Source organism: Centroberyx gerrardi, chromosome 4 (assembly GCF_048128805.1).
Source record: "Centroberyx gerrardi isolate f3 chromosome 4, fCenGer3.hap1.cur.20231027, whole genome shotgun sequence".
In the NCBI taxonomy this organism is placed as follows: domain Eukaryota; kingdom Metazoa; phylum Chordata; class Actinopteri; order Beryciformes; family Berycidae; genus Centroberyx; species Centroberyx gerrardi.
This window is the reverse complement of record NC_136000.1, coordinates 34,151,703-34,165,198: the sequence shown is the minus strand read 5'-3', so window position 1 is coordinate 34,165,198 and position 13,496 is coordinate 34,151,703. Positions and strand designations below refer to the sequence as shown.

The 13,496-nt window shown below is 41.1% G+C and overlaps 1 protein-coding gene across 3 annotated transcripts in view; it reads left to right on the top strand.

The window, feature by feature from the left end:
• The window catches only part of dnajc24 (DnaJ (Hsp40) homolog, subfamily C, member 24), a 34,458-nt gene extending 21,267 nt beyond the window's left edge, over window positions 1-13,191 (top strand). For 2 of the 3 annotated variants that reach the window (XM_078283142.1, XM_078283141.1), the window contains exon 5: window positions 11,561-13,191. In XM_078283142.1, the coding sequence (XP_078139268.1) occupies window positions 11,561-11,775 (215 nt within the window). In that variant the 3' untranslated portion in view covers window positions 11,776-13,191. The remainder of the gene's footprint in view (window positions 1-11,560) is intronic. The other variant, XR_013504358.1, reaches the window with a different exon arrangement.
• Window positions 13,192-13,496: the final 305 nt, after the last annotated feature.

Here is a 13,496-nt window from a genome sequence, read left to right as displayed (position 1 = left end):
TGTTTTATGTTTTCTACTAGTAAACAAGTAGCTGACTCTGTGGAATGGTTATGTTCCATGGCATATATAGGCCTTTGCTGGTTTGTCATTAAAAGGTTGGCTGAGAGATTTGGTAAGTGATACAGCGAGCATGGAGCCCAACCAACACACAGCACAGGAAGTGATGTTTTATGTTTCCGGTTTGTTTAAAATAAACAAAAAAACTGGTCAATTGTCAAGGCTGACAGCTGGACTGGTTCATCCTCTCCACAGAGCAACCATGGGATGAGTATAAGGATTGATGATACTTATCTACTTGAGAAAAGCAGTATTAATTTCACGTGGGTTGCTTGTCGTGGCACTTCCTGTTGTGATAGAAAGTATTGCCCTACCTGCTTCCTCTTTACGAGTAGCCAAGGGCGTATTTTATGGGGGGGTCGGGGGATAATATAGCATAACAAGCATAATTTAACTCTATATAATAAAGACAAAGATAAACCGATAAAATCTTTTTTTTACCCCGCGTTTGTTACGTTTGTTCCAGCCATCCCAGACCCACCCCCACTCCTCAGTTTTACACTTGGTTGTGCCCATGTTGCGCCTCTGTCTCCTTTCGCATGGGAAGTGACAATTGCCTGGTCCTCATTCATTTTCAATGAGAGGTGCGCAGGGAGACGCGGCGGAGCGGGCGGAATGGTAGGTGGAGTGGGACGTGGGCTCGCCTGAAAAAGTTGCGTTCGTGCGCGTCTTAACTTTTTGACACACCACACAATTGATTATCAGTGGACACCATGTCGCCTGACTAGTGAAATGAGAGTTTGTTCTGTTGTCACTGAGTTTGAAAAATGGAGGAAAAGTTGATTCTTGAGGTCTGTGATTTCCCAAAACTTAATGACTGCTTCCTATAAGCTACTGGGTCATTAATGAGACCAGAAGTGTCAGTGCAAGAGTGGGTGTATCAGGTATGTGTTCTATATGGCTGTGTAAACATATGCAAACATTAGCTAGCTATCTGTCATTATAGCAGCATCTTCTGGACTACACAGCTTCTACCCGTTTCTATGGTTACGACACGCGGAGCACCAGCTGTTTTGAGGCGCGGAGAGGCGGTGCGAGTCTGCATGCGGCTGTCGCCTCCCGGCCCAAGGCTGATTGGTGACTGACCCATTCTTTATAAGGATATTAGTGGGGAAAATGCTCTAGAATCAAGCATTAAGCTGTTAGTTGGTACAAAAATCTCCCTGATTGGATGAATGTTTTCCAATAATTATATTTTCTTTGCTGTTGTTGCTGTTGTCACTCAATGGTGATTAGAGATTGGACCTAAACATGTAAATAGGGCCCTCTAGAGAGCGAGATATACAGTGGGGTCCAAAAGTTTGTTTTCATCATTTATCAAAAACTAATACGATTTTTTTACTCAGTTGATACTTCTTATTCAAGAATACAAGGTTTTCAAAATTTGTTGTCACACCATATATTTAATTCACATTAATTGAATTCACACAGTGTTAATTGTTTTGGTCTTTTAACAAATAATACCAGATATTGACTAATGTAATTTTGAAAAAGGACTTGAAAAATATTTTCAACAATGTCAAAAGAGCTTAGTGAAGCATTTCGGGGCCAAATTGTTTTCCTGAGTGCAGAAAAACTATCCCAGGGCCAAGTTGCAGTTAAATTGAAAGTTTCTAAGTGGGCAGTACAACGCATGCTGGAGAGATTTTCACAAACCAAGTCATTTTCATCCAAAGCAAGACCAGGCAGACCTGAAGTGACCAACCCATCTGAAGAAGCTAACATCTTTACGAGACAGAACAGCATATGCAAGATACAAAGCCAACTGAACAAAGAACGCCCTACTCCATTTAGTAAAAGTACAGTCAAAAGACGATTGGGAAACTGTGGCCTTAATAGGAGAGTAGCCGTTTCCAAACCACTTCTTCCATGACAAAAGAAGTCTAAATGTTTAGCATGGGCCGAACAATACCACAATTTCACTGTTGAAGACTGGAAGAAAGTCTTGTTTAAGTAAGTCTTGCATGGCTTTCCCTCCACAGTCACCAGACCTCACCTCATTGAACATCTTTGGGAACATTTGAAAAGCGGAAAGTGAAACAAACTGTAACATCACAAACACTCTCATGAATGCTCTAAAACTGCTGTGCTGGAAAAATATGGATTCTCAAATTTTGCAAAAACTTGTAGAATCGATGCTAGACAGAGTGTAAGCTGTGATTAAGGCAAATGGTGGACATACCAAATATTGTAAATATGTATGTAATCGTGTGTGAGAAACTTTTTATTCGTTTTTGATAAATGATGAAACAAAAGAGTTCTTGGTAGTGGTCTCAGACTTTTGGACCCCACTGTAGGCAGTGTGGCAGTATTATACACAACAGTATCAGATGAGTAGCCTATATGTGTCTGAAACAGGCCCAGCTAGGAGGCAGATCTTAGGTGGCATGTTAGCATGCATAAAATATAATTTACTGGTAACCCATTGTTCAGTAACTGAACAACGGGGTTTGGTGGTGACTTTCTGAACTGTTGGTTTGATCAACTGTTTACAAATCTTGTGATTTAATGTTTGATTTATTGATCAGTAGTCTTAAGTATTTTCCCCCTAAAATTCACCAGAAATGATCATTTCACAGCTGTTCTCCCGGGGGGCATCCCCCCGGACCCCCCTAGAGGGTTGCCGTTCTCGGGTTCTAATGGATCTCAACCCCCCCAATGTTCAAACCAAAGTTACGCCCTTGGTAGTAGCGGTAGTAGTAGCAGTAGCAGCAGTAGTAGTAGTAGTTAGGGCTGTGCGATATGACGATATATATCGTGTGACGGTAGGAAAAACGTCTATCGTTTCATATTATGCTCTATTGTTTATTTTGTTGTGTCGCAAATCACACTCTTTACGGCAATATTTTTCGTCGTTTGGACGGCGCTTTGCGTTCTTCCACACGGCATGAAGGCATGCAACAGAAACAAACATGGAGGAGGACGAGAGTGAACGTGACACAGAACGGGGTAATTCCCAACAGGACGAGCACGGCGACCAGCCAAGAGAAGACGAGGAGCTCGTACCTAAAAGAGGGGCTACCTCTGTCGCATGGACGTGGTTTGGGTTTAAAAAGTCTGACACGGACCAGAAAACCGTACTTTGTAAAGTATGCCGCAGACCGGTCCCCACAACAGACTCAAACACCACTAACCTATTTTACCACCTACGCAAGAATCACGTCAAACAGTACGGAGAGAGTCTACGGATGAGAGCCACAAAAGTACAGTCGAGTGCTCAAAACAAACCCCAGACTCAGACGTTGCAAGAGGCTTTTGCCCGCGGCACACCATATGGCAAAGACTCACGAAGATGGAAGGAGATAACGGCTGCCGTTGCAACTTACATCTGCAAAGACATGGCCCCAATTTACACGGTCGAGAAACGGGGGTTTCGTGAGTTGGTGCAAACACTCGACCCAAGATACACAATGCCAAGCCGAAAACACTTCACTCAAGTCGAGTTGCCTCGTTTATATCAAGAGTGTCGGGCCAAAGTAGAGGAGGAAATCCACAAGGTATTGTACTACGCTACAACAACAGATATGTGGACGAGCCGAACAACACATCCCTATATGAGCCTGACGATACACTTCATCGACCGAGACTGGACACTCTGCAGTCGGTGTTTACAGACAGGCTATTTTCCAGATGACCATACGGGAGAAATCATAGCCAGAGGTCTCAGGGAAGCTCTTGAGTCGTGGGGACTGCATGAGGATCACCTAGTCTGTGTCACCACGGATAATGCCACGAACAATATCCTTGCACTTCAGCTGAATGACTGGGCACGCTTACAATGTTTTGGCCACCGTCTTCATCTAGCCATTGGTGAGTGTCTAAAACAATGTAAAAATATATTTCAGTAATACCTTATAGTAGGCCACGTAGTATTTTACTGTCTTGAAGGTGCTGTGTTTGTTGTTATGTGACGTGCATGTGAAAAGCTTGGATGAATGGGGGTGTAGTCGAAGTAAATCCCGTTTTAAGTGAGCTGTTTGCTACCAAACAAATCACGTTGTATTTTTCATAAACCCCTAACTCGCCACAAATGGTACTTAGAGCTCAGTCTAACTTGAAATTAACCAATTTGAAACCTGAATGGCGTGTTTGTTTGTTTTGTTTTTTTACCGGCAAGCGGTAACGCAAGTAAGCTTGTTGGTTGTGGTAAAGGAATTAAAACCATTGCCAGGCAACATGTGTTGTGCAAAGCATCCTGCGTAATGAAGTGTAGTAATGATTGTGATAAATGCAAGATGCATTTTAGACTGCTGTCAGGAGGATTAATGTATGGAAACGTTTTAGTTTTTATAGTAACAGCCATACATGGCAAAATATGTCTGCAATTGAGTTTCTGAGCATTTAAAAGTCAGTTTAAAAGCTTAAAATCCAGAATACTCCCCCTGACTTTGTAAACAGTTTTCAAATGTCATGATTTTTCCCACCCCCTAGTGCGCACCTCTATACAGTAACAATAAAATATAATTTATAAATTAAAATTTTGATAGAAAATATAACATGTGTTACCTGTCCTGTAAAGCGTAATATATAAATGTATATATATGTTACATTTATCTTCTCCTTTATTTACACAGCGCGAAGTGTGAAACTACCCCAAGTGGAACGAGCAGTTGGCGTCTGTAAGAAGTTGGTGAGTGCCTTCTCTAATTCATGGAAGAGAAGACGTGAACTGGCCAAGGCTCAAGCAGAACTGGGCTTGCCTGTTCATCAGCTGATCACAGACACCCCTACCAGGTGGGGCTCTCTGCAACAAATGATTGAAAGGGTGCTAGAGCAGGAGAAAGCTCTCTCACAGGTCCTCCGTGCCGACAAGAAAACGCAACATCTGGTCCTAACCTGGCAGGACTTGGACGTTCTGGAGTCCATGAACAAGGCATTGAGTCCTCTCATGGAGTTTACAGATGCCTTGTCTGGGGAGCAGTACACAGGGTTTTCCTACTTGAAACTGGTCCTCCATCTTTTCCAAAACCAGGTTCTCAAGCCTCAGGATGATGACACTCACCACGACCATCAAAGAGAGCATTCTGAACTACTTAAATGAGAAGTATGATGACCAGACCACCGAGGAGCTGCTTGACATGGCTTCTCTTGTTGACCCTCGGTTAAAAACCACATACATTAAAGATGAGAGGGTGGACTACATCAAGGCAAGAGCTACTGCAGAACTGGAGAGCCTGGTGGCTGAACAGGCAGCGTCAGCAGAGGCAGCCCCCCTTCCATCAGCTGCAGCTGCTAGAGATGAGCCAGAGGTACCTGCCAACAGGCAAAAGAAGAGTTTGAGCAGCTACTTTAAAAAAAGCAGCAAAGCAAAGCCAAACAGCCCCTCAGTCAAGCAGAGAGTCCATTGAAAAGGAGCTCAACCTCTATCTCCAACTGGAGGCTGGTCCAGAGACAGACCCACTGGAATGGTGTAGGCAGCATGAGGCACATTTCCCACTAGTGGCCAAGCTAGCAAAGAAATACTTGTGTATCCCTGCTACAAGTGCCCCATCAGAGCGGGCGTTCACTACAAGTGGGAACATTGTGACATGTCAGAGGTCATCACTTAAACCAGAAAGAGTTGACCAGCTTGTATTCCTGGCTCTCAACCTGTAAAACCAACTCCCTGAGATTCGGCAACACAAGGAAAACATTTTGAAGCATTGTTGCCAAATATCTATTTTGTTTGCGGCACTTTGGTTGTTTTCATATAATGCTATAATTCAAACTTGAAGGAGTGTTTTGTTTACTTGTTATATTTTATATATTTATATTGTGAGCCTTATTTTGCTGCTATAGTTTAAACGTGGAAGGGTTCCATGTTTACATTTGGTATTTTATATACAAATATTTATGTTAGGCCTGTATTCATTTTTGTTTGCTGCTACAATTCAAACTTGAAGGAGTGTTTTGTTTACTTGTTATGTTTTATATATTTATATTGTGAGCCTTATTTTGCTGCTATAGTTTAAACTTGGAAGTGTTCCATGTTTACATTTGGTATTTTATATACCAATATTTATGTTAGGCCTGTATTCATTTTTGTTTGCTGCTACAAGTCAAACAGTTCTACTGTTAAAGAGTATTATATGTTTGGTTTTGATATTTTTGACCATATTCACATTTTAGGCCTATATTTATTTTCTTTGCAGCAATAGTTGAAAAGTGTTTTCTATTTACCATTTTATATTTTATACATTCATATTTTATCTTTTGTTACATACTTGAAAATTTGCACAAAGGTTCTAAATAAAAGGAGAAAAATAATCAAATATGAGTAAGTACCTTTTATTTGTCGAGTATATAATTCAAAATATAATAAGAAATAGGCCTTTCCATGTGGTCATTTTATATAAACTATTCATTGAATTTACAGAAAATGTGCTATATCGTGATATGTATCGTTATCGGGATATGAAATGACCTATATATGGGGATATGAGATTTTGGTCATATCGCCCAGCCCTAGTAGTAGTAGTGTTGTCACGATACCAAAATTTAGACTTTGATACCAATACCAAGTTTAGTATCACGATACTCGATACCGAAACGATATTTGAAACTGAAACGATACTGATTCGATACTCGATACCTAATAGATCAGAAACAGAATGTCCACAAGGGTTGATCACATTTTCGAATTCACAGTTTATTAACAACCTTGTAACACTGTGAGATTGAAGGACCTGGTTAGTCTCCTTTTGAAATGTCTCTGGTGTTAGTTAGAACAACACCATATTAAACTGAAAAAATATATATGAAATATATTTCAAAAATAAAACAATTTGAAACAAAAGAATCTTTCAAAAAATATAAAACATTTTAAGAACAGAATACAGCATCTTTCTATAATAAAATCTTTCCAAATTAGAACACTTTCAGTTTCAAGTAGGCATGCACATTGTACTCTTCACAATATCCTGTGATATCAGTCTATGTTTGAGACAGGTCCTTTGCCTGTTTTAGGTTCTTGGCCAGGAATACAAGCGTGTCCACATGCTCCTCTGTCAGCCTTATGCACCTGGGACTGACAATGATGCCAGAGGTGCTGAAAACGCGTTCTGAGGCACAACTGGAAACTGCAATGCACATATATCTTTTTGCAAAATATGCAAGGATGGGCAGGCTCTTTTCATGATCTTTCCACCAGGAAAGTGGGTCTTCCACTGCACTTATCTCTTTAATTTGGCTGTAGACGTCAAATTCATTCATGAGTCTTTCAGTGGGGGTCTTTTCAAGGTCCACTCTCTGAGATTGTACTGTTGTCCCCCTCTTTTCCAACGTTATGCTGGACAGAAAGCTTTTCAGGTCTGTTTTTTTCTTCTTCTCCATTGGTTGTTGTTGTACCACTGAATCTTCTTGCTCCTCCTGATCATGTTCTGCTCCATGTTCTCCTCTAGGGAGGTCAGCTCCCTGAAGGAGCTCATCCTTCACCTCCTTTTCCATTGCTACAAATGTCATCTTAAACCTTGGATCAAGATATGTTGCCGTGTTGAGCACAAGTTGTAGCCTAGGATCTTCATATCTCCTCTTTATGTCATCTCTTATCTTTCTTTTCATGTCACATGTTAGTGTGGTGTCAGAATCTGTGTCTGCTAGACAGGAATAGATCTTCCATAGTAGAGGCAGGACAGAGGAGAGAGTTGGATCTTTCTCTCCACTCAAAGCATCTGTGAAGGCACTCAGAGGAGCTAGAACATCCCTCACTGTTTCCAAGATGGTGATGTCTGTGTCTTTGGGCATGAGGTGATAATTTTTGCAGTTCTCCGCCAGGACTGCACAGACTGCTTGCTGCTGCTCATAGAACCTGTCCACCATGTTGAAAGCCGAGTTCCATCTGGTGGGCTCATCATGAATGAGCTTGTGCTCTGCTACCTGCAGTGCCTTTTGTTTCTTTTTCAGCGATCTTGTCAGTTTCAGTTTTGGCCTAGAGAAGGCTGAGACCGTTCTACGGAGCCTGGACAGACATGCTGCCACTCTGTCAATGTCTATGGCTTTATTTACCGCAAGGTTCAAGTTATGTCCAAAACATGGGATCCACTTGAGGTCTCCAAAGGCCTTACGGTTGTTGCTGGCATTGTCTGTCGTGATCCCAACCATTTGGGACATGTCCAATTCCCATGTTTCAGTAACCATTTCTTCTAAGGCTTCAGTCAGGCTCTCTGCAGTGTGGTCAGAATACACTGCTGTACAGCCTAAACACCAAGACTGCATCTCCCATGATGTGCTGATAAACTGGATGGTAACAGCCATGTAGGTGTCTACAGCTCTGCTTGTCCATAGATCTGTTGTGCATGCGTAGAATGGTTTCTCTGCCAGTTGTGCAGCGAGGATACTTCTGGTCTCTTGGTAGAGCTTTGGTATTTCAGTGTACATAAAGTACTTTCTTCCCGGCATGACATACCTTTTGTCCAACTCATGCACAAGACTCCTGAAGCCAGTTTTTTCCACAGTATACACAGGTATCTCATCCAGACAAATAAATTCAGCTACTGCCCTGTTAAGTCATTTGGCATCTTTCCCATCTTTGGGGTACTTTTGGGTCAATTGAAGGGTGGTGGTAATGGTAGGCTGACTTGTGGTTGATTGCTTGGTGGTTTCACTTGACCTCTGTAATTAAAACAAGAGGACCCAATGAGACACGTGGACATACAGTATGCTGTTGCAAAACCATGAGACCCACAGAGTGTACAAAATACATTTACAATGAAATCGTAACTATTTCATTTTAATATCATACATATCAGGGCAAATTGCTAATCTATGGTTATATTTATTTGGTCAAATGTTAATATATTATGTATTATAGACCTGCCCTGCACAATGCCCATGTATTATTCTATGAATAGTTCCAAAATGACAAACCATGATTCTACCAACAGGCCATTTCCACTTAAACGTTACTCAATCACTCACGCAACCCAATCACATTTTTTTTTTTTAGCCAGGGGCATTATGTTCACCATGGGCAATGTTATGTTCGCTATATTTACGGTGGGAGTGTGCCTTTTTTACTGGCCGTTCTGTCTGACACTATAGAGCCACCATAGTTTAGAAGTGACATGTAGCTAGTAGCCCTATGCTATTTAGCTATTTAACCGTTTTAAAAAGCACCAAAATGAGACCCCCAAATAACTGTAGCTTAATACATTTGTCATTTTGGAACTCTCATTTTCTAATATGCTTGTCATGCTATTTACGATACAGTAGGGTAGGCCTGACATTGATACGCTATGCTACTGATACGCTATGTATCTCATATAATTTAGCAGCTCATCACCATCCTACCAGCTGGCTAGCCAGCTAGCTTATTCGCTAACCTGTCGTGTTTTGTACTCCTTGGAGAGGTCTTGGTGTCTGTCACTGAGGTGCTTGGCGAGGTTTGAAGTGTTTCCTCCCTTGCACGACACTGTTTTATAGCACCTTTTGCATACAGGCTTCGTTATGTCAGCGGGTTCGCCATCAGCGCCATCAGCTCTGTAGGCAAAGCAGTCCCACAGTAGACTTTGGCAGCCCGTTTTATTAACCAGTACAAGGCGTGGAGGTATTATTTCTGAAGATGACACGCTGTCGTTGTCAGTAGTAGACATGTTGAGGCAGAGGCATTGCTTCTCTCTCTCAATCGAAGGCTAACGCTATCAACGGGGATGAATGCACAGGCACATGTCCCCTGACCATAGACTGTACAAGCGCCTGACTTGGCCAGTACTGCCACCAAGTGGAGATTCAGACAAATTATACATTTCATCCTCTCGATCACTTACACCGGAGACACATTTGACCTACAACAAGTACCAAACGTTGGGAAATTCTAATACCGAACCGTTTTTAACAAAATAGTATCTAAAAAGTACCTAAATTTCGGTATACCATGCAACACTAAGTAGTAGTAGTAGTAGCCTAGTAGTAGCAGTAGTAGCAGTAGTAGTAGTAGTAGCAATAGTAGTAGTACTGTTCCCCCTCCATATACATATTAAAAGGAAAACATATAAATTCTGGCAACGCTTAAACCAATCAGACCAGCAATCACTAAAATATCAAGCCCTTCTCTGCAACCAGCATTCCCTACAATGTGATTCCCTGAACCAGCTGGTATCAGAGCTTAGCAGCATGTCAACACCAAGACACACACCAACACACACCAAGAGACCAACACACATCAAGAGACACAATAAAGTGCATTGACCTCCACTTAAAACAGTGCTACACACGGAATGAAAAACCAGAATAAACTTCAGCGCTATCACACACTTAACAGAGAAATTAAACTGGTCCAAATACCTTAGCATTAGTTAAAGAAAGAAACATTCTTCGTAAATATAGATTTGGGGACCATAACTTGGAAATTGAAAAAAACTGTCCAGGTTTGGCCTTTGGGATTCCAGATTTGAAAAAAAAAGACCAGAGGCTCTGCAGCACTGCAATCTCATGGAAATAGAGACAGAAATACACTTCTGTTCTCATGTCCAGTGACAAGATAAGAGAAACCTGTGACCCTAAATTTAAATAAATATTCTCTGCTCTCTCTGCTACTATAAACTTATTTTATTATTAATATTGACTGTATATATTTCCAAGCTATCTGAATGAACATGAACAGAGAGGAATTGTTGTTGTACAATATGCATTATCTCTATTGTCTCTATTGTTGTATATTATGTTCATTACCTTTATTCTATGTTAGTAGCTATTTCCTTTAATTCTTTATTACCTGTACTTGACATACTTTACTTCTTTGGTATTGTCCTTCAATTGCTGCTGTGGCACCTGAATTTCCCCAAGGGATCAATAAAGTGCTATATTATCTTATCTTATCTTATAATATTTTAATATGTATATTATTTGACTTCTTAATATGATTGTTTATTGTTGATGATTATATTCTTGCAAATGCTCTGGCAAGACAAATTGTCTTGTCCTGACAGTAAAGCTTATTTGAATTTGAATTTGAGAGAGACTGACCGACCGAATGAATCAGCAGTTTTCTGCAGAAATTGCTGATTTACAATTACAGAATTTAAAAAATCCACCACAGACTTTTTCACCATGGACTCCTGGGTGGCCTGTAATGGTTACCACCGCTTACAGTTGGGTAACCTAATGAACAGGAAGTCGAGGATTACCACTGCAAGGCTGGTCTTAGGTTAAAACTGCACAGTGAAATTTTGGCACATTAGCGGTTTCAAATGGCAATAAGAGGTTCCTTTCAATTTCTGAAAGTTCATTACGCACAATTCTTATAAGGTGACATAAGTAAACTAAATGTTTTCTAGTTGTCTGTAGGGAGTGGAGATGCTGAAGAGGTTCAGCCGTTGTTGATGAGTCCAGCTTTCTATGGAGTGCGCACTTGCTGTTTAGGAGATACTTTTATATTTTACTTCTCTGTTGCAGCCCCACTTCCTGACTAAGGTTGATAAGACAGCTGGGGTTTTACATAAAAATCTTGCCTATAGTGTAATATAGTTTTGAAGGGTGAAAGATAAGAATGTACAATTTAAGCGCTGAGTGCTGTGTCATCTTTCAGATCACTCAGTGTATACATACTGCTGTCGCTGTGGAGGAGAATTCACCATCACAGAGGAGGAGGTAGACGAGACACAGAAAAGGAGACACCAGAAGGATGACGAGGAGGAAGAAGGAGAGCGAGGAGGAGTGGTTGTGTGCTGTGACACCTGTTCCCTCAGTGTGTATGTCACAAGCTCATTACATACTAAAGCTCAAAAGTTGAAATGTCAATAAAAATATAAATGCCGGTGAGGAGCCCGGCCAGAAAATTACCCATTATCTTAAATTCTTGTAATATTTCCCTCCGTGGGTTGTATACAAGCATATGGAAATGGTGGATGTTGACAGTGTGACTGAGTGTGGCTGATTTAAGGTTCTGCATGGTTCTTTATGGTTCTCTTGCCGTAGCTGCGCTGTAGTGCAAAATCACCAATGCAGAACTATAATGCTCGCACACTTCGACACCAAACTATAAATCAGCCTTTAGTAGTTCTGCTCTGTTGTTGGTGACAACTGGACAGAGGATCCTCAAGTTATTTCAAGGGAATACTTCACCCAAAAATGAAAATTCTGTGGTTATCTCACCCTCATGCCAGTTGAAATACAGATGAAGTTTGTTTGTCCACATAAAACATAGGGAGGTTGCCAGCACAACTCTGTAGCAGCCTTCTCCAAAACAACTGAAGTCAGTGGGGACTGGTTATTTAGAGTTCCAAAAAGGGCAAAAAGTACCATAAAATTACTCCATACAGCTTGTGCAGCATAATCCAAGTCTTATGAAACAAAATGATTGTACTGCTAATATTGATTCTAAATATTTAACTTTAAAATTTACTTTCATTGTACTATATAGATTTAGTTGGGATTGGACAAAAGTGTGTTGAAAATCTTCCACATGGCTCTATGTATTGGATTTTGGTACTGCCAGCCTCATCCTAGTACCCCCGTGTGAGTACCAGTACATGCCAGCCTCATACCAGTATGAGTGCATTCCCAAACCCCTCAAGCACCAGTACTAGTATGTACCAGTACATCCCTAAAATTGAGACGTTAGTTAAAAGAAGGCATCATAGCCGTCAAAAGCCGTCTCTGCAAAATCTTCCTCAATAAGTACTTTCAAGGTTCCCTTTAATCAAGGCACTAAGCTACTAAACGGCTCGAGTGGAGCTGCAGAAAGATGTGGCTGTAGTGAGCAGCTCCAAGTGGCCAACAGTATAAGACAGTATAAGTTATACTGGGCAGCTCCTATGTTGAATATATGTGCATGAAGTATAGCATTATGCTTAGTCAGTCCTCCATTTGTAAATAACAGCTAACCAACAGTCTGATGACTACACTCTTTACTGACAACTCCAGAACATGTTTCCTACTGGGAAATTTAATCTCTCCATTTACTTCTATGTACCTGTATGTACCTGTAAACCTGGCAATTTGTAAGACATGTTATCTTTTTAAATATATTTTTATCCATGATTGTAAAAAATATAAATTAAAGGGGCGTCCTGGTGGCTCAGTCTAAAATGTCTGTACCATGTAAGTGCATTGTCCTGGGTTTGAATCCGGCCTATGACCTTTGTCATATGTCATCCTGCTCTCTCCCAGTTGTTCCTGTCTGCCTTAACTTTTAACTATCTAATAAACGCAACAATGCCAAACAATAAAAACAATTCTGTAAAAAGTTTTTTTCTTATTATCTGTGTGTGTACACGCATAGGTGTACCAGTCAAGTAGAGATACACGATGCCTAGTGGGCTATCTCGTAAAAAGGGGCCTTTCTGTGTGGAGTTTGCATGTTCTCCCCGTGCTCACATGGGGTTTCCTCCATATAACATCGGTAAGGAGCCCCACTAAAAACATGCAGAAGAAGATCGTCGCCTGACCAGCGACGACGACTGAAGTTGGTCCCCGGGCGCTGTACTGTAAAGCTGCCCGCTGCCCCCCGGAGGAAGGACAAG